The sequence below is a fragment of the Maniola jurtina genome, chromosome 22, assembly GCF_905333055.1.
Source record: "Maniola jurtina chromosome 22, ilManJurt1.1, whole genome shotgun sequence".
NCBI lineage: Eukaryota > Metazoa > Arthropoda > Insecta > Lepidoptera > Nymphalidae > Maniola > Maniola jurtina.
In genome coordinates this window covers 5,802,147-5,822,596 of record NC_060050.1, presented here as the reverse complement: position 1 = coordinate 5,822,596, position 20,450 = coordinate 5,802,147, and the positions used below count along the sequence as shown (strand labels likewise).

Sequence of the window (20,450 nt, the reverse complement as noted above, 5' to 3'; positions counted from 1 at the left end):
TCCACACCGTTTTATCTGGTATTATAGCGAAAATTGTACGTCTATGGGTATTATATAATTTTCATTTGTTCAGCAAACAAAAGCACTATTGGATTCTATGGCCATACTACTTACCAGTACAAATTCTTCTTTGAGAATGTAGTTAAGTGGTGGGATGTGTAATAAAAAAGAAAAAAAATGTCAACAAAATCAAAATAAACAAATATAGTTTTTATCACTTTAAGTTGGTATAATTATGTATTTTTGGTGATATATATTTTTTTAATACCCTAACACTCAACAATGGAGGAAAAACAACTTTATGGAGCTTTAACAGTGTATCGAGAAAGGGGCGCTTATTTAAGACGACTTGAACAGTTCGAAAAAGCTAAGGCCGCCTACGATGAAGCCTACAATAATGTCTCTGACGACGTCCGTCTGCTTATTGGTCGCAGTCAGGTATGTGCTGATGCGGTGCAACCTGCTCAAGCGTATTCAGACGCGGAACTGGCGCTCAAACTGGAGCCTCACAACATGAACGCCCGCAACATGCAAGCTCGAGCGATGTACACTATGTCAGACTTTGAAAGGTCAGTCGTGATGAATTATAGAGGTGCCAGGCATCGAAGACAGCCACCCTATTTTATAGAAGGGATCAATCAGGGCCTCGAAACTATTCAAGACTGTATTGGAGTTAACGCGGGGACTGTGATGTTGGATTTTTTACCTCTAATTAAGCAAATGGAGGCAAGGGCAGGTAGCTTTGATGATGACGAACCCCGGAAGCAGTTACATGTTTCTCGGATACCAAAGCCAGAACGAAAGAAAAAACTTACTCAAATGGAAGCGCGAAAACATTTAACCCTAGCTCGGGTCCTAGCTATGAAATACTTAGGACCGATGGCATATGACAAATTTTTTCTTCAAGGTCTTACCGAAGATGAACGTTTAAAGTCTGCGAATTCAGCTGGAAGTATAGCGTTAAAAACAATCGTTAATGAAGCGTTAAGGTCTCTTAGTAAGAGACAAGATATGTTACGATCACAGCGTCCTTATTATACCATAAAACTAGCTGAAAAGGCTGAATCGAAACATCAAGATAAATATAAGGAGGCCGTGTTAATAAAAGAACGAGAAATAGGTGCTCGAACATCTGAAAGACTATTGAAACAAATTGAGAAGAGCCTGCGTGAGAACCGTATTATGGATTTGATTGCACAGGCAGAGCGTATGCAAATGTTCTTAGATGTTAAAACTCCACGTACGTTACCCGATAAAGAGACATATACTGATCGCTTGTACCGTGCTGTAGGAGAAGGTTATTTAGCCCAACATCGCCTGTCGTATACCCTGAGCGAACGAGGAAACCGGCGTCGTATCGCTTTTCTTATGGGTTTACCGGTTGGACGTCCAAAGTCATTTGATTCAGTTATGGCAAACTATCCTTACAAGTTTATTGATATAAAACAAGCTACTGCGAAAGTCAAAGCTACTCTGGAAATGTGTGAAAACTCAACTATGAAATGTTGGTTAATGTACGAATTAGCACGATTACTATGTACTCAAAAGAACTATGCTCTAGCAAAGTTCTATGCGAAACGGTGCCAACGGGAGGCTCAAGAAATAAGCAATGTCACTTGGTGGCTGAATGGCTGTTTTGTACTAATGAGCGGGGATATGCAGCAAGGTAATTCGAATGAAGTGCGAATCCAAGTAGTGGAAGCATATGAGTTTTCGAAGAAGATGCAAGATCCCGAACGCGTTCAAGCCTTTTTAGCAAAATGCGCAGAAATGGCAGCAGAAACTGTCACCGCGGACGAAAGAAAAGCAATAATACAGCGTGAGAGACAAATTGTAAGTGTAATGGACGAAGGGCAAGCTGTCGAAACGCAAGTGTTATTCAAAAGAATGTCTACTGTGCCTCCTGGCAGACGCTTTGCGGTTTTGCCGCGTAAACCTGAAGCTGTTGCCACACAAGCTGAACGTAAGCGACGACGACAGAGGGGACTATCTGTTATACCAGGCCCTGAACGGACTTTACCCCCTTCCCCAAAATCTGATACACTAGGTTTCCAGATATTCGATTTATAGTTCTCATTCGTTTTCAGCATTTATTTGTTACCACATATACCTATTTTGAAATAAAAAAACCTTTTATTTCGTTAAAATTTTTTACTTAGTGTTGTATTTATTTACACGAGGTAATTTTATATTAAGTATGTGCGGAGTAAGCGATGAGAGCTGCAGCATATACTCGTAGGTGACTGGAGCAGCGTAACTTACTCGTACGTTAGAAACGGTTTTTACTACATCGATGTTTTTACGGGCGCATTGTCCTAACAATCAAAATTTTACGAAGAAGAAACAATAAGAAGAATAAAATTATTTTTTCCTACATCCATAAAGCACGCATAGAAAAATAAATATTTTTTTGCTATATTAGAGCTACCTTGAAAGCCATTTTGTTATACTTACGTATAATAATCATCGATGATAATAATATTGTTTGAGCGAACAATGTCGTGTACTGCGGATTAGTATAAATAAGACAGCCCGTGTTATATGAATGTCTCTCAGAGCTTTGTAATATCACTTCATCTGAACTGAACGGAGACATTTTTACTTTCGCTTTTAATTGAAGCCGCTAAGGCAAGGTCGCGATGATAACCGGAATGCGGTCAACGCTCTGCTTTTTTTTAAGGGCACTTATTCTTCCACATACTTAATAAAAGAAGCTGTAAAGTTTATAATTATAAATTTGAGTCAAGGTTTTTAGTTCGTTATAAGAGATTTTTTTTTTTTTACCAAAAGTAAGCATGGAAATGTATATCTAGCTATGATTTCTAATGCCTTAGTACTTATCTCATTCATTCATTGTGATCCTATGAAACCCACCAAATAACGTTCGAGTATTTTGCAAAGATTAATATTACAATATCGTAGGGATCGTAGGTATATAACTAACTATTCGTAATTCTTTCATTACATTTATTATCGTTTGATTGTCAGTTACCTACCTAATCACTTGATATCTACTTGTCGCTAACAAATCTAACTTGTTGGACTCAGCAAATATTATCATCGTACCCATATTTAATTACTTAGAGACGGAGGAAGGGATAAATAGTAATTTATGTTACAGTACATTTTGTATACCAAGAAAAAAATGTAGACTAAATGACCAATAATAAATAATTATTGCATAACACGATAAGTAATAATGTATGAGAAACATACCACTGTACTGTATGAGGTTTGCTCGCATTTTTTATTTGATTGCTAGTTTTCCTAAGCAAATTCAGAGTCAACATCATAATAACAAACTATATAATTTCAATTCATTTAATAATATAAATAACAATTATTATAAAAAAGCCTTAATCAATTAATAGGTAGGTATATACAGCAACACAACAAAATTGTAATAATTCATCTAAAAGTAGTAGGGTAGTCTTGGGGCATATAACGGAGCGGGCGCTGGAGCGAAGACTGGTGCTCTGGCGAGAACTGGTGCGGGGGCAGGGGCTACCACTGGAGCTGGTGCAAGGACTCTAGCAGCAGGGACGACCAAGGGCTCGCGTCGGACAATAGCGTTGAAACCATTCAAAGAATCAGCAGTGTAGTCCACAATCCTCCTTGTACCGTCAGGGTCTATTACTGAGTACGAGCCGGTGACGAGGTCGCCGTTTCTTTGTTCCTGGTGCCCCTTGTAGTCTCCGGTCAGGGAGTCTTGGACGTCGTAGCCGTAGGAGTATTGAGGTAGAACTTCAGCTACGCGCGCAGCTACTGGCAGAGGCGCTACGACGCTGGCGGAAGCCACGCCTACTACGCTGATTAATATTACAATCTGAAAACAAGAAATACATAATATTTAGAAAACAAAAATTGTCATGAACTACTATGTTTACAATAATTAAATTATTTTAATCAAAAACTAAAACTTCATCAAGTAATTTTACACAAAAAAAAAACGATTAGCAAAATGATAATAAAAATTACATTTCGTAGAAATAGAAAGGATTTTTATTCAAATTTTAACAAACTTTAATAAGTGCTTTCGATTTGTCACTGAATTCACCATTGGTACGAACTTCGGAATGACCTACTGAGAAGAACCAGCAAGAAACTCGGCGGTTGCCCTACTCAATTAATATTCTATTTACAAATTATAATGCCATGTATAAGGAGTTGCAGGAGCGAGGTTCAATTCGTCTACTCGTCTCTTTGATTCAGTATAAACATCACAATTAAAGACCTAATAAAATTCTTACACTAGACACGAAAGCTAATAGGGCGCGACAGGTTGAGATAGCACAATCGCACAGCCCCCGCGCTTACCCGATGCGGGTGATCGCGGGTGACGTGCGGGTGTGTGCGGGGCGTCCCCCCGCCTCATACTTCGATTGCCATCTCAATCTATCGGGTACTATGTGAGCTGTGGGAACTCGTAGCGGCGTACTCCGGGGGAGTGTGCATTTACAACACAATTTCTATTTTCCGACAAGAACTTCTGAACCACATAGGTAGCTATTAGGTCCTAATATTTCCAAAATATTTCTTAAAGAAATGAGCTATAAAACAATCAATTACACAACGAGGACGTCGCATCGTGTTCGCAAGCCTATTTATATGCACAAGTTGTATTCTGTACTGAATACATGCGCTCACTTGCAACATTATCCTCGAAGAAAGGGTCAGTTTTCGTAACTCTATACGTCCGGCATAGCAATGGATCAGTTTTTAAGGAAGTAAGCCAAAAATTAGTGCACTTGCGCAGTCTTGAATAGTTGAGCATAAAAACTTCCAGAACTAAGAGATAATAATGCGGTTGGCTCTCGGTTCACATATAACTAAGAATCCACGAGCTTTGTTTAGAGCTTTTTCAGCACAAACAATTTTTCATTAGCTATTTTGTTTCGTATACAAAAATACTAATATGTAGATGTATACGTAACTTGCAACAGTATGGAGTAATTTACCATCATAATATTTTCCAAATATAATATAATATAAGAAATAGTATAACGGTTATTTTTACAGAATTAGGTATAGAAATTTTTGCGACTCTATTCGAGTTCTCGAGACTTCGATTCAACTTCGATTCGATACATTTGACAACTCAAAAGCACTTTTAAAAGTTTATTTCAATACAAAGTCATTTCGCCTGTGTAATTTATATTTGTTGTTTCTATTTGAAATGAATAGATAAACTTTATCAAATTACATTAGTGTCAAGACGAAGGTTCGTGAGGAGGGAACAGGAGTGGTTATGTCGCAAATCATCCAGTTACGGAGCGTTAGTCAATCGCGAGCCGTGTGACGTCGTTAGATTTTATCGACCGTGTGCTCCACAGTAAATAGCAACGCATGAATTTGCTCAATACTTGGACAGACAAAACGCGTGACGGCATCAGAACGGAATACATAACGTACACTTTATAATTGTTAATTGAACAGTTGAAAAGAGCAACCGCCGAGTTTCTTGCTGGTTCTTCTCGGTAGGAACGGCATTCCGAACCAGTGATAAATTATTTTGACGATTTAAAAGCACTTGTAAAAGTTTACTTGAATAGAAATCTATTATAATCTATGTATTAAAATATTTTCAATTACTTGAAAACCCCTGAAAATTAAAACGAGTAAAAATATGAGCGGAATTTATATCTATATGGACAATTTTAACCTCAGGTTTTACAAGATGGATATAATGTCTGTACATAATTTTTTTGATGAAGTCAGGACCTGACCTTGGTTTTCAAAACTGCCTAATTTTTAGTCAAACAATTTGTTTAAATTTTTTTAAATTGTTTTTCATATTTTATTGCTTCTCACCTTGTTGTTCATGGTTGGTTGCTTAGATGAGGATGTGCAGTGTCCGAGGAAGAACTGTGCCTTCCCTCGGGTAGCCCCACATTATATACCAATGTACATCAATACGTAACTCGGGACGTGAGCACAATACTGGTGGCTCATTGAAGAAAGTTGCACCTGCGACGACGCACTGTTACGATTTATAAAATGCTTTCTTCATATAGAGCACGCGACGACTTGAATATCGGACAGTGTTAACAGCTGATTCACTGAAATGTTTTGAAATTGTTTTCAACATCACGCTTATTAGGGAAAACATCTGAAATCCTTCTAAAATTGTAATGATTTCTGCATACCTGATTTGTACTTCAATTCAAATATTTCGAATTCAGATTATTTTTATTCAATTAGACTTTTACAAGTTCTTTAGAATCGTGAAAAGCATCTACCACTGGTTTGGAATGCCTTTCCTACCGAGAAGAACCAAAATAAAAATAAAAATCATAATCAATAAGTATTAAGTAGGTTTTTCTAAGCTTATTAGGAAATCCGTCTATATTCAATACTAGATGATGACGACACGTTAGCGTGGATTTAAGTTTTTTTTAAATCCCGAAAGGAACTCTTTGATTTTCCGGGATAAAAAGTAGTCTATGTCCTTCCCCGGAGTGTAAGCTAACTCTGTACAAATTTCATTAAAATCGGTTATACTGTTGAAAAGCTAGCAGATAGATAGACAGACAGATACACTTTCGCATTTACAATATTAGTATGGAAGTACATATGGATGGATTTTAGGTAGAGCAATGAAAATATCATATGCACATCCATATAGCAACATATAGCATTGCACATATCTCTCTGGAGGAAAGCCGCACATTTTATTCCTTGCTCTTTTAATTTTGATATTGATGTTATTTATATGCGATGTTCAAAAGATAAAATTGGTTTTGCAAGGAATAATTAGAAGCAAAAAGATTAAATATATGTATAAATAGTTTAATATCTGTGCTTGGCTCTAGGTTGAAATTTTATAGTGTGCTTCGACTTTGCTTAGACTTAAATTTCAGTCTAAGCAAAGTCAAAGTGCGCTATAGATCTCAGGCTTAGTAGCTTGACTTATAGGTACGAATAAGTATTCAATTAATTCAATTAATGGATTAGTTTTATTTTGAATAGTTTGAATAATATCATAGAACGATGAGATTGTTTTTAGGGTTCCGTACCTCAAAAGGAAAAACGGAACCCTTATAGGATCACTTTGTTGTCTGTCTGTCTCTGTCCGTCCGTCCGTCCGTCCGTCCGTCCGTCTATCTATCCGTCGTGTCTGTCAAGAAACCTATAGGGTACTTCCCGTTGACCTAGAATCAGTAGGTAGGTCTTATAGCACAAGTACAGGGATAAATCTGAAAATCGCGAATTTTTGGTTACATCATTAAAAAAAATTTGTTTCAATTTTCAAAGTTAGATAACTATCTCACCAAGTTGGATATCATATGAAAGGGCTTTACCTGTACATTCTAAAACAGATTTATTTTTATGTATAATATATTTGATTTATCGTGCAAAATGTTGGAAAAATACCCGAGTACGGAACCCTCAGTGCGCGAGTCTGACTCGCACTTGGCCGGTTTTTTATTATCAGCTACGATACAATACAAACCTATTATGGTCATCGTATCGTAGGAACTAGTAATGTGTTGTGTGGTGACTACAGTCGGTATGACACGTACGAGCGATGTTAATGTATACGCGACTTTCTTCAACATCAAAAGAGTACATCAAAAGATTCAACATCGACTCTTGAACGTATCTGTACATGATCTGTACCTATTCTGTAACGGTATCGGCTAGCTAACGTCAGTCAAAGTTTACACCTGCTCAAACGCAACCCGGTGGGTATCTAATTCAGAATTCTTGTATACTTACTTACATTTATACTTAGCTAATTTTTGGGGCAGATGAGAGCACCACTTGCTTTACAGAGTCAACAATAAATGTTTGGTCTCGTCTCTCGTGACATAATTATAAGTGCTATGAGAGGTTTTGGTACCAATTGAAAGTCGTCCGTGTTTCCAAAGGATCGTTTTCCAAATGTGATCCCTAAAAAATTTAAATTTTTTCGTCAAATACCTAACTACTACTGAAAGTTTGGGTAAAGATTTTGTTGTTGAATGGAAATGTTTACGAGCTGTAGAGTACTTTGACAGTCTATGCAGGAATCAAACATTTTCAAACCAGTGTAATTTCTATTTTCAAACATGTGATATAAGTAATTTTAGACTATTCTTTAAAATATTTTTTCTTAGATAATAACAAAATTAATGGCATTATGCTCAAATGTGATTCAAGAGATTCCTGCCTGAAAACTTCATGAATGTTTGTTTGAATCAGGAAGCACTTAAATTCATATAATGAAGTGTTCATTAGGTCAATAATAAACAGAAATAAACAAAATAAGAATTTTATTTAGCTATATACAAGTCTTTGTCGAAATGCGCCATCAAGCTGAAGGTCTTCTCTAAGGGTAACGGTATCCGGCAGCGGCAGTTTCGACTAGCTTCGCTGGCGCTGCAGCAGCCACGGGGGCGGCGGCAAATCGGGCGGGAGCCGCGGCTACCGGGGCGGCATACGTCGCTGGCACGGCGTACCGAGCGGGGGCTGCGGCGGTGTATGCTGCGAACGGCGCGCCCGCGGTGTACGCAGCGGCTACGGGTGCGGCTGCCGTGTAAGCAGCGGCTACCGAGCCTGCCGCAGTGTAGGCAAAGGGAGCCGCGGCGTAAGTGGCTACAGGGGCGGCCGCAGTGTAAGCAGCCACAGGGGCGGCCGCGGCGTAAGCAGCGACCGGAGCGGCCGCAGTGTAAGACGACACTTGAGAGCTGTATGCTGTAGCGTAGGGCGCGGTGTAAGCTGCATAAGGGGAGGCATAACGCGCAGCTACAATCGGAGCAGCGGCATAGCGGGCGCTCACTAGAGGCGCTGACGGGGCGGAGACGTACTGAGCGTAAGGGGCGGCGGCGTATCTTGCAACTACGGGTGCGGCTGGGGCGACAGCGTAACGGGCGGCCACGGGAGCAGCAGGTGCAACAGCGTAGCGCGCTGCCACTACAGGAGCGGGTTGGGCGACCACACGAGCGGACACGACCGCGGGCTCAGCGATGACTGCAGGGGCGGCGGCTACGAGGGGCTCCTTCCGCACGACAGCGTTGAAACCGTTAACGGAATCGGCAGCGTAGTCCACGACACGGCGAGTACCATCTGGCTCAACGAGGGAGTATTGTCCTTGCACGACATCTCCGTCGCGTTGCTCCGACTGACTCTTGTAGTCACCGGTAAGCGAGTCTGCTACGTTGTATCCGAATCTGTATTGCGGCAGGGGGTCGAACTCCTCCAGCCTCGCCGCGACCGGTGCGGCGTAGGCCACGGGTGCCGCGGCGATTGCTGCTGGTGCGCTACCGTACGCCGCAGCCACCAGGCAGGAGAGCACCACCAACTAGAACAAAAATAGAAGATTAACGTTATTGTTTAACGTCAGCTATGTTTCCGTCACTTATGTTAATTACGTGTGACAAGTTAATTTTATTCAGCAATTGCGAAGTCACTATAGCTTGGTAGTCAACTGTTATGTTTATTTTGAAGATTAGTAGTCAAAATTGAACAATAGTCCATATCACTGTTGCACTTTTTAACACTTTTCACTGCACTGTATGTAAACACTTCACCGAAAAATCCTTTATGTATCCGTACCTTGAAGACCATTTTGTTTTTGTTTGGTATGCTTTGATGTGCACAGGGGTGCTAGAAGCTGTGAACTGTATCCCCTGTTGGACACTAACGGCATTTATAGTACGCCGTATACGCTTGCTTCATCCTGGTCGCATCTCCAAATTTAAATATATTCAAGTACGCACGTACGGGTATGGCCGCTGGTCTGGCTGGACAATGCCACGTAAACAAAGACGCTACTTGTGCAATTCGACCGGGGCTGTGAAACATCGCGGTCACACTCATTTTTCTTTCGATTCTAACCCATTTCAGGTGTATTACAAGATCTTCACGGTGCTATACAGAAACAGTCTTCATGAAAACATTTGAAAACGATTTGCAAATTAGCCTTCTTAAAGTTATTGCTTACTCGTTCAGCTACGAGAAAGGGTATATTTTATTAGCAGAAAAGAATTGGTAATGATACCAGGTAAACCTACTTGCGTTGTATGCTTAAAACTCAAAAAGCATGTCAGAGTTGTTAGTATTGGTAACATTTTTCTGAATTTCAGGAGAATCTATACAAAATATTTTAAAGCAAGTATTTATTATATATCGTTTTCTTGGATGAATATAATTAATTGCCCATTTATTATCAAAAGAAGCTGCTATTTTTTAATTCTAAGTTTTAATAATATGCATACATATAAACCTTTTTTCTACAGATACCTCTCATTGAAAAAAATACATGTAAATATATAGTACGGTGACAGGTTGCGACGGTTATCGGGATATGAGGCAGGAGGACGCCCCGCGCTATTTCGCACCGGGATAGCGCGAAGGCTGTGCGGGTGTGCGGTGCGTCCCCACCCCGATTGCCATCTCGATCTGTCGCGTACTTACATACATTATCGTCTACTTTTTAATCCCCGACCCAAAAAGAGGGGTGTTATAAGTTTGACGTGTGTATCTGTGTATCTGTGTGTGGCATCGTAGCACCTAAACTAATGAACCGATTTTAATTTAGTTTTTTTTTGTTTGAAAGGTGGCTTGATCGAGAGTGTTCTTAGCTATAATCCAAGAAAATCAGTTCAGCCATTTCAAATTTATCAGCTCTTTTCTAGTTACTGTAACCTTCACTTGTCGGGGGTTTTATAAATTTTTAATTAACACTTGTTTTAATCAAAGCTGTAATAAAAATTGTACTTTGCAAAAAAATTGATGTAAGTATGAACTAAACAGATGAATAGGCATTGCGATACACATATATTTTTCTATAATAGTGCAAGTGCTCCAGTTTAAATGTTGTCACGCCAGCTGATAGCAGTCACTATTCAAAACTCGTCCAGGTCGTGCTGTGAATCACTAACTTGTGAAATTACAAAATGCTCGTTTTCAATGAAATACATGAGTAATTATTTCTAAGTAACAAAGTAGAATGAAAAATCATAAAAATATTAAGTTTATAAATATTAATAACCCAAATATTAATAGCCAAAATTTAATAACGCTATAAAAATACCATATCTAGTCAATCTAAGTATATATTTTACAATACAGTAATGAAGTAGTAACTTCAAAGACTCTGTAATGTAATGAACAGTTTTTTTTTTCGTATATTTTTTGTAGGGATCCTATTTACCTATTAATTTAAAACGAAATATTAATACCTACAAAGAATACCTCTAAATACCTAATAGAAAAAGGTTTTTGTTTTTTAATTGCACTCATTTAGTCACTAATAGCAAACAATACGTAATAGGCAAGCGTTCGTTACGGTTTCGTAAGAGACAAAGCTTTGGCTCGTCTGGCCATTGTCCCAAAACTGACATACAGACAAACTGGTGTAAATGCTTATGTCACAGAATTTAGTTGCGATTCCCATAAAATGTTTTATGTTAGTGGAAATAGGACTCTTGTAAGGACTTCGATAAGCCTCGCGCCGCCTTCTGGATTTAGCGGCTCGCTGCGACTCGCTTGACGTCATTTGTCCATCTAGTGAAATCGAAAATACTGCATTTCCCGTTGCAAGGTCGTCATACTGTCATCTCGGGAACCCAACGTCTTCCAGTTCATTGAACTAGGTGCCTTACCCCTTGCCACTTCAGTTTTTTAACCCGTTGTGTTCAGTTATTATAATTCTTCTACGGATCTCTCATTTTCATTATTTTCATCCCTCTATCAGGCTCAAAAATACTATCTTTGCAGTCTGCTACGTTTATTTCTGATTCATGCAAAATACAACTGAGTTAAAATATGTAGGTATAGATTTTATCTGGTATCTCGTGGGAATTTTGAAAACTCCGATCTTATTCCTTATCTACATTATATGTATAAGGGAACCTCTGCGCGAATTTCTGCTTTCTAGGTCCAAGGATTTGGGCTGAACGTTGATGAGTCAGTTATCAGTATCAGATATAAAGGCCGCTGGTTTTACCATTCAGTTTTGTGAATAACAGCAAGAAATACACACTCAAATTACTATGTATTGCTTGCAAATTTATGACAACCATGGAACTTCACAGTGAATTCTCAACCTTAGCTTAGGCCACTTGTTTTATACGTACCTAACGGTAATCCATTCCCACTAACAAATATGGAATCCTGTACTACGAGTTTATACAGTCTATGCGATCTCTACTCTCTACTATCAATCAACCCTGGCCGTGCCCATTAGCGAGCGAGCCGTGTATGAAAACGCGCGGGTATTTTTCATTGCGGCCACACACGCGTCCTTCGCAAGGCTGCCAGGAGTTACGCAAGATTACGACGCGCGCACTCCCAATATCTGATTCGTAGTATATGTTACTGCTACTGGAATTCAATAAAATTTCCAAACCAATCCATTAGACTGTATGCGACATAGACCCCACCCTTCTTTCCTTACCCATCCGCTTCTCACAAAATTCTTATAAATAACTAATATTATGAAGCATCCGGCGTCAACTTTGCGGGTGTGGAATTGCTGAAAAATTCATCTGAGCTCTTATTTTGCGGGATAAAATTTAACCTGTTACTCTCCAGGCCTTTGACTTATACCCATACGAAAATCTCGTTGATCCATTGTTTTGCATCGTGATTGAAGAACAAACTAATAAACAAACATACTTTCACATTTGAAATATGGGCATCCTAATTTTCTTTTAACAGTCAAAAAGGTGCAACGAAAGAGACCATTATAATATATTTTACTAGCCGATGTCCGCGACTTCGCCCGCGTGGATTTAGGTTTTTCAAAATCCCGTGGGAACTCTTTGATTTTCCGGGATAAAAGTAGCCTATGTGCTAATCCAAGATATTATCTACCTCCATTCCGAATTTCAGCCAAATCCGTCAGGTAGTTTTTACGTGAAGGAGTAACAAACATACACACACACACACATACAAACTTTCGCCTTTATAATATCAGTGTGATATTGTACTCTACTTAAAAACAAGAGAAACATATTAAAGTACAATTTATATTGTATAGTAATGAATTTTTGCTAAATTGAATAGCAAGAAAGAGTAAAAATTATGTTAAATTATATCGGTCAGCGAGAAGACTTCAACGCGCTTAAAGCTCGCAATACGGACTTGGCCAGAGTGGTGGAACCCTTCTCATTCCGAGAGGAGACCCGTTCTCAGTAGTGTGCCGGCTATGGGTTGATCATGATACCCACAATACATAAGATTACCCACAATTTTTAATTTTCCTTATACAATCCACAAACGGCAAACTTAAACTCAACCTAAATCAATTGCGAACCTAAACTAACTGCCACTTCATATTATACGCATATAAATAGAAAAGATAATATATTGTGTCCTGCAATAATGTGAAGGTAACTTTGGAACTAGTTTCATGTAGTGGGTACAAGGAGCATAATGTCAGCACATGATATTATTAAACGAGTTTACAAAGGCCGCGAGAAAGCCCTGATATATAGTATATCTAACGTTGATGTGTGATTGTCTAATCTAAATATATAAAAGGATAAGCTGACTGGCTGATTGACTGACATAAAAAAAAAACATGCCGTTGAATTGAGAACCTCCTCCGTTTTTGAAGTCGGTTAAAAAACAAAAACCGTCTTCAATAACCTCAAACACTAAAAAGTATAAAATAAGATTTAATTTACTAACCGAATACATTATGTATGTAGCCGCCAGAACCGTCTACTCTTCATATTGTTTGTGACTCCACATTGGCACCTCATTTTTTTTTTATTTTTATTTCACAAATTTATTTTTTATGTAAAAATGGGCTTTACTTATTAAAGAGAAAAAATAAGGCTAAAATTTTATGTGAAAGAAAGGTCTAGGGTGCAATGATGCAACAAGGACTATAAAAAAAGTCCTAAAAAAAAGTTATACCAAGTGACCTCTTTTTAAAATTACCACTCCACATCCAGCTGACGCAATTTTGTCCTGCACTCACTCGGGTCTTGGATAAATTCGATTTGTTCTCAATAACACGTCAGATGACCTTTTACACTTATGCATTCTAGTTGCATGCACTCAGTTACGCATAATATTATTTAGGAGTTAAGACCGTTATTCGCGTCATACAGTGATAAAGTTAAAAATGACGACCTCTGACCTTTTCCTAATTATCAAAATATCCCTGTAGAAAACCACATTACTTTTACCATCGTAGATAAGCTTAAGACATCTTAATGAAGAAAAAAAGTTTTAAAAAGTAGGGCTGCCGACAGCAGGGAAAATAACAGGTTTTTATGGATTTTCAAATTAACTGTTGTACCAAAAATTAGATAGATTTAAATTTTTTAGATATTTAAGATTATTAATTAGATAGAAAATAATGTAGATGTTGCCTCAAAGATCATACTTCGGTACATTTATTCTGACCAGCCCTTATTACAAAACAAAGTAAGTACGTGAGTGAACTAGATCATAAGATTTATTGCATGTTTGTACTTTTTTACGTAAAACATTAATTCAGTACCCGTAATAATAATGGCCTTCTTCGATCTATAATCTTGCTTTTTCATGTTTTAATCATGATCACACAATATGTAATAGCTTTCAGTAGTCTCAGTTTATCTCTTGTACGATGGTATGGAACCCTTCGTGTGCAAGTCCGGCTTGCACTTGGCCGGTTTTATCAGTAATGAGGGCATCTATCCCTCTCTTTCTCTCTCTCCCAGAAATGAGCATCTAGGTATCCATAGGGACTTCGTCTGTGTTGGTGTTAGCTGGCGGGCGTGCTCTGCCTTTTTGTAGGGTTTTTTTTTTTGTTAAAACTGACTGGAAAGCGCTCTAAGGGGTTCCGTGCGTATGTCGGCGAGTGCCGGCACAGACGAGGTCCATACTTGTATAGTTTCCCTAACTTGTTACAAATAACTACAAACTTGACATTGGCTAGTCTTTGTAAAGCCAGACGAGAGAGAGAAAAAAAAGGTATCCATAGCCATATAAAATGCGCTCAAAATCTAGATATACCTGTCATACAATCTTAAAAATTCTTTTACTTATAAATTATTATATTACATAAGGTTAATCATGCTGACCATGGTAATAGGTTTTATATGTTACGGAGGTCATTCGGTTAGTATCACGATGAAATCAAAAGTGCCTAAAGGTGGGGGCCTTATACCTATTGTTAATGCTAGTCTCATGCCGATCATAGTAATAAGCAGAGAGCTTTTATGCTAAGGAATTAAATCTTTTAATAGTCGTATACGACGTACTATAATACGATACGACGACATAGTCACTAGTTAGTTCCGATCACTAAGTTAGTGCTGTCACCTTTAGGACAAAACTACAGTTTGACTACCCTGAACAGAGAAAGCTAGGCATGGCCCGTAGCGTGCAGGTCATAGAGGCATAAAAGCATTGTTTACTCAGATTGAAGAGGTCAGAACTCATTTCTCAATACCCTGAGTTCAAATCTTGTGCTTGCCACGTTATAGCCCGTTAGGAGTGCCAAAGAAGGACGATTTTGAGTACTTATTCCTTTCGCAATAGATATAATATTTAGTAAGATAAAATCGTCTAAATTAAAGCTCTCACTGATTATCGTGTGGCCCGTAAAATCAAGTGCTGACCCATGTGGGCGAGCTCGCATTAACTGTGCTTACTGCATAGAGTAGGTAATAAATAAAATTAATAAGTATTATGTGGTATGTGATATCTACATAAATTGACTGAGATTTCAATGAACCAGGGATATTCAAGAGAGCTAGCGACGTGAGCTAGAGATCTAGATCATAACTGCGATTTCGACCGCTTGGAATCAATTTTTATAGGTATAAATCCCAAGAAAACGATTTGATTTTCCAGGATAAATTCTATTATTAGTCTATATTCGTCTATATTCGTCTCTGGAATGCAAACTACAAGCTGTACCTCTGCTTCTGTGTCAGATTGATGATGCCCGCGAGTTCATCCACGTGGATTTATTTTTGAAAATTCCGTGGGAACTCTTTGATTTTCCGGGACAAAAAATAGCCTAATTCCGTCCCCGGGATGTAAACTAACTCTTTAACAAATATAATCAAAATGAGTTGAACATAATATTGGCCGAGAAAAGTAACAGACGGGCAGACGGACACATTTTCGCATTTATAATATTATTATTACCTACTTTTGAGCTTACTCGAAGTATTAAAATCTGTTGCATAAACTTTTTCTCTGTGTAAAACCTACACTGCACTGCACACACAGCCTACGTTTAATGGCAACTGTCAAGGTTATGCCCCTTATTGTTTCATTGTACAGAGGCATGTTCTGGTTTTCAGAACCATTCAATCATTGGACTGCTTTGCTGATGTCGCAGATTTATTATTGTCATGCTGTATTATATCGTAAAGACAAAAAACTTGTAATTAAACTGAACTTTATTATATTTTTATGAAGAACCTACTTTATTAATTGTAGTGTAGGTGCACATACAATAAACATTCATTCGCCGGCCCACTTATGAGCACCTGAGTCTCCTCTCTTATCAGTGATTTGTCCATAGATCGAGTGCTGATTGGCAGACTTCACATTTTTGAGAACATAATGGAGAATTCTCTGACATGCAGGTTTCCTCACGATGAAAACCTTACGCGTTGAAACAAATTATATTTAATTGATCAAGTGCGTTTTGATCAATTAAATATAATTTGTTATCTAACTCCCAAAAGTTAGAAGTGCGGGCCTGGGAACGAACCCCGGAAACCCCGATTACGAAGCCGAAGTCTTACTAGGCAATCATTGCTTTTTTAATAATAACTGGCTGACGCACGCGACTTCGTCCGCGTGGATTTAGGTTCTTCGAAATCCCGTTGGAACTCTTTGGTTTTCCGGGATAAAAAGTAGCCTATATGCTAATCCAGGATATTATCTATCTCCATTCCAAATTTCAGCTAAATCCGTCCAGTAGTTTTTGCGTGAAGGAGTAACAAACATACACACATACACACACACACGTACAAACTTTCGCCTTTATAATATTAGTGTGATAAACGCCGACTATTACTCGCTATAAAATTATAACCCTTCTTTTGCCTTAGTCGGTTAATAAAAGATAAGGTATGGCTGTTGATTAGCTTTTCAGAGCTCAAAACATTTTTCTACATGTGTAAATTAAAAATTTATAACGCCCCCGACTAGTGAAGGTTCTTGGATTATATAGCTCAAAACATTCTCGATCACGCCACCTTTCAAACAAAAAGAAATAAATTAAAATCGGTTCATTAGTTTAGGAGCTGTATGATGCCACAGACAGATACACAGATACATACGTCAAACTTATAACACCCCTCATTTTCGGTCGGGGTTTAAATAAGTAGGTAGATGCTTTAAGATAGTCCGAGTAGGCAGTAGGCAGTAGGCACGCAATTTCTTTTGTAATGTCGGTTAATGCATTTTTCCTTCAAAGAAATTTATTCAGTAAAGTGCACAGTAGAAGCAATGACACATAAAGACAGACCTTGCGCTAAATTGTAGAGATGCATATTATACACTGTATACCTAATACCTACCTGCCTTGCAAAATGCGTCCACTGCACGGCTGAAATATTAATGTCAGCCATGGGTGATGAAATACTGAACTTTTAAATAGAGGCCAATAGTTAGTCATTACTCATTGACTTAATTTTTAACATAGCAGTCATTGACTTAATTTTTAAGTTGTCTCCTCTCAAGTCGTCGATACTAAAAGCTAAACTGGTTAAAATAATGTAATTTACTAGCTGATGCCCGCAGCTTCGCCCGCGTGGATTAATTTTTTAGTAATCCCGTGGGAACTTTTCGGGATAAAAAGTAGCTAATCCAAGATATTATCTATCTACATTCCAAATTTCAGCCAAATCCGTCTAGTAGTTTTTGCGTGAAGGAGTAACAAACAAACACACATACACATACACACAAACTTTCGCCTTTATTATAATACTAGCTGATACCCGCGACTTCGTTCGCGTGGATGTAGGTTTTTAAAATTCCTGTGGGAACTCTTTGATTTTCCGGGATAAAAAGTAGCCTATGTGCTAATCCAGAGTATAATATATCTCCATTTTAAATTTCAGCCCAATCCGCCCAGTAGTTTTTGCGTGGAGTAACAAACATACACACACACACACACACATACAAACTTTCGCTTTTATAATATTAGTGTGATTAGTGTGATAGTGTGAAGTGTGATGCAGTACCTACCTACCTACTTAAAATTTATCTAACATCATTATGTTAACGAAGTGTGTCATGCCCCGTGTTTAATGGTATATAATAAGTTCACTGAGCTTTGCTTTTGTGTGTTTATGATCCGACACGCGCACGCTTAGCTTCACAGGCTTCGCAATACGTGCACGAAGTGGTCTAGCCGTCTCGACATTATACTTTTTTAGGGTTCCGTACTTCAAAAGGAAAAACGGAACCCTTATAGGATCACTTTGTTGTCTGTCTGGCTGTCCGCCCGTCCGTCCGTCCGTCCGTCCGTCCGTTGTGTTTGTCAAGAAAACCTATATAATAGGGTACTTCCCGTTGACCTAGAATCATGAAATTTGGCAGGCAGGTAGGTCTTATAGCACAAGTAAAGGAATAAATCCGAAAACCGTGAATTTGTGCTTAGATCATATAAAAAAAATTAAATGTGTTTCAATTTTCAAAGTAAGATAACTATACCAAGTGGGGTATCATATGAAAGGGCTTTTTCTGTATATTTTAAAACAGATTTTTATTTATTTTTATACACAATACTTAGTTTTTGATTTATCGTGCAAAACGTCGGAAAATTACCCGAGTACGGAACCCTCGGTGCGCGAGTCTGAGTCCCACTTGGCCGGTTTTTTTTCTTATTACTGAGTGCCAGTGAGCTACTCAATTGTATTTCGATCTAGCTTAATTTATGTCTAATAAGTAGGTAGTTTAAATTTAACCTAAGACCTAAGCTTATAAATTATCTTATACACAGAGTAAGAAATTGTCCATTGAGGCATCTTTAGTCTTTCTTGATTAAAGATTTCGGCAATTATATCGGTGACATTACTATAATATAACTTTATTTTACCTAGGTAAAATAAAATTATATTTTTTTTTGTTACATGAAAATTTAATTTATTATTAAATTTATTTCTATATATTTATATAATTTATATATAAGACCTAAGTGATAAGCGTTGATAGCCTATTGGCCTGGTGGTTAAGACATGCCTAGGCCTTTCAGTAGGAGGGTCAGGACTTTGGACCCGGGCACGCGCCTCTAACTTTGCGAAGTTATGTGTGTTAAGCAATTAAAGCGTACGTCACTGCCGCGCGGCGCGGCTGGAGAGAATATCGTGCGGGGCGCTGACGCGACGCGCAGTTCAGTTGCAGTTCAGTTCGAGTGCGTGGGCACCTTTAATGTCACTCAATTTAACGGTGAAGAAAAACAGCATGAGGAAACCTGCATGATTATAAATTCTCCATAATGATCTTAAAGGCGTGTGAAGTCTGCCGATCTGCACTTGACCAGCTTGGCCGCTAAATATTCCTCATTCTGAGAGGAGACCAGTACTCCGTAGTGAGCTGGCGATGATGATGATGACGATGATAACTGTAAAAAAGTGATAAAATGGGCTTCAGTATTTTTTAAATACATACTTATTGATAATTGCGAAACCGGTAGGAATCGAACCTGCGTCTTCTGGGTTTACGCCCAAAAAAAAAAGTATGAAAGTATCATCACGATATTTTCTTTCACCGTTATTCAAGTAGGTAGAAGGTTTAATTGCAACTTGTAACTTTTACTCCGAGGGGTTCCCTGTGGACCACCGCGATAACTTTTTTTTTAAATAAAGTAAACCACTCAAAGACAGTGAGGGTCCCTAAAATATAGCCTATCTGTCTATCCCTAAATATTTTTCCAAGACCAGGGTCACGGTTAACTTAAAATCAGTAGGTTATCAGTTCAATCACTTAATATAATATTACCATACGACCTCGTAAGCTGTCGAACATACAAACTATCGAGATTAATCAATAATTTACTAAAGGTGCTATCGATTCCCATCGGATGTTGTGTGAATGTAACCGAATGTTAAGGTTGCTAACGAGTGGTCACTGTAACTTTGGTTTTAATGTTATCCTTATTCTAACAATATGTTTGATCTAAAGAATTCAATAGGTTTATTAGTTATATTTCCTAGATTTATTGGGTTTTATAGAAAGATTGATAGTTTTAGTTCACAGCGGTCAAAGTGTGTCTGTCTGACTGTCTACTAGCTTTTCACGGGCCAACAGTTGAACTGATTTTAAAGAAATTCAATACAGAGTTGGCTTACATCCCGGGGAAGGACATAGGCTAGGTACTTTTTAACCAGGAAAATCAAAGAAACCCCACAGGATTCTTAAAGGCCCATCGGTTTAACCAATTTAGGTATATTATGGGCATAGAGGTAGCATGAATCCCGGAAATTTACATAGGAAACTTTTTAAGAGAGAGAACTTTTTTTAAAGAGTTCCCACGGGATTTTCAAAAACATCTA

General features: G+C 38.3%; 3 protein-coding genes across 3 annotated transcripts; 1 reads left to right on the top strand and 2 right to left on the bottom strand.

The window, feature by feature from the left end:
* Positions 1-157: 157 nt before the first annotated feature.
* Positions 158-2,154, top strand: LOC123876618 (outer dynein arm-docking complex subunit 4-like). Its single transcript, XM_045922906.1, has one exon. It carries the CDS (start codon positions 283-285, stop codon positions 2,068-2,070), a length of 1,788 nt encoding a protein of 595 aa, XP_045778862.1. The 5' UTR covers positions 158-282; the 3' UTR covers positions 2,071-2,154.
* A 1,258-nt stretch (positions 2,155-3,412) lies between these two features.
* On the bottom strand, positions 3,413-5,850 carry LOC123876644 (larval cuticle protein A2B-like). The gene is made up of 2 exons (XM_045922942.1): positions 5,812-5,850; positions 3,413-3,826 (listed from the first exon to the last, which is right to left on the bottom strand). Exons 1-2 carry the CDS (start codon positions 5,821-5,823, stop codon positions 3,413-3,415), a joined length of 426 nt encoding a protein of 141 aa, XP_045778898.1. The 5' UTR covers positions 5,824-5,850.
* Positions 5,851-8,311: 2,461 nt separating this feature from the next.
* Positions 8,312-9,600, bottom strand: LOC123876629 (cuticle protein 19.8-like). The gene is made up of 2 exons (XM_045922922.1): positions 9,538-9,600; positions 8,312-9,283 (listed from the first exon to the last, which is right to left on the bottom strand). Exons 1-2 carry the CDS (start codon positions 9,547-9,549, stop codon positions 8,312-8,314), a joined length of 984 nt encoding a protein of 327 aa, XP_045778878.1. The 5' UTR covers positions 9,550-9,600.
* Positions 9,601-20,450: the final 10,850 nt, after the last annotated feature.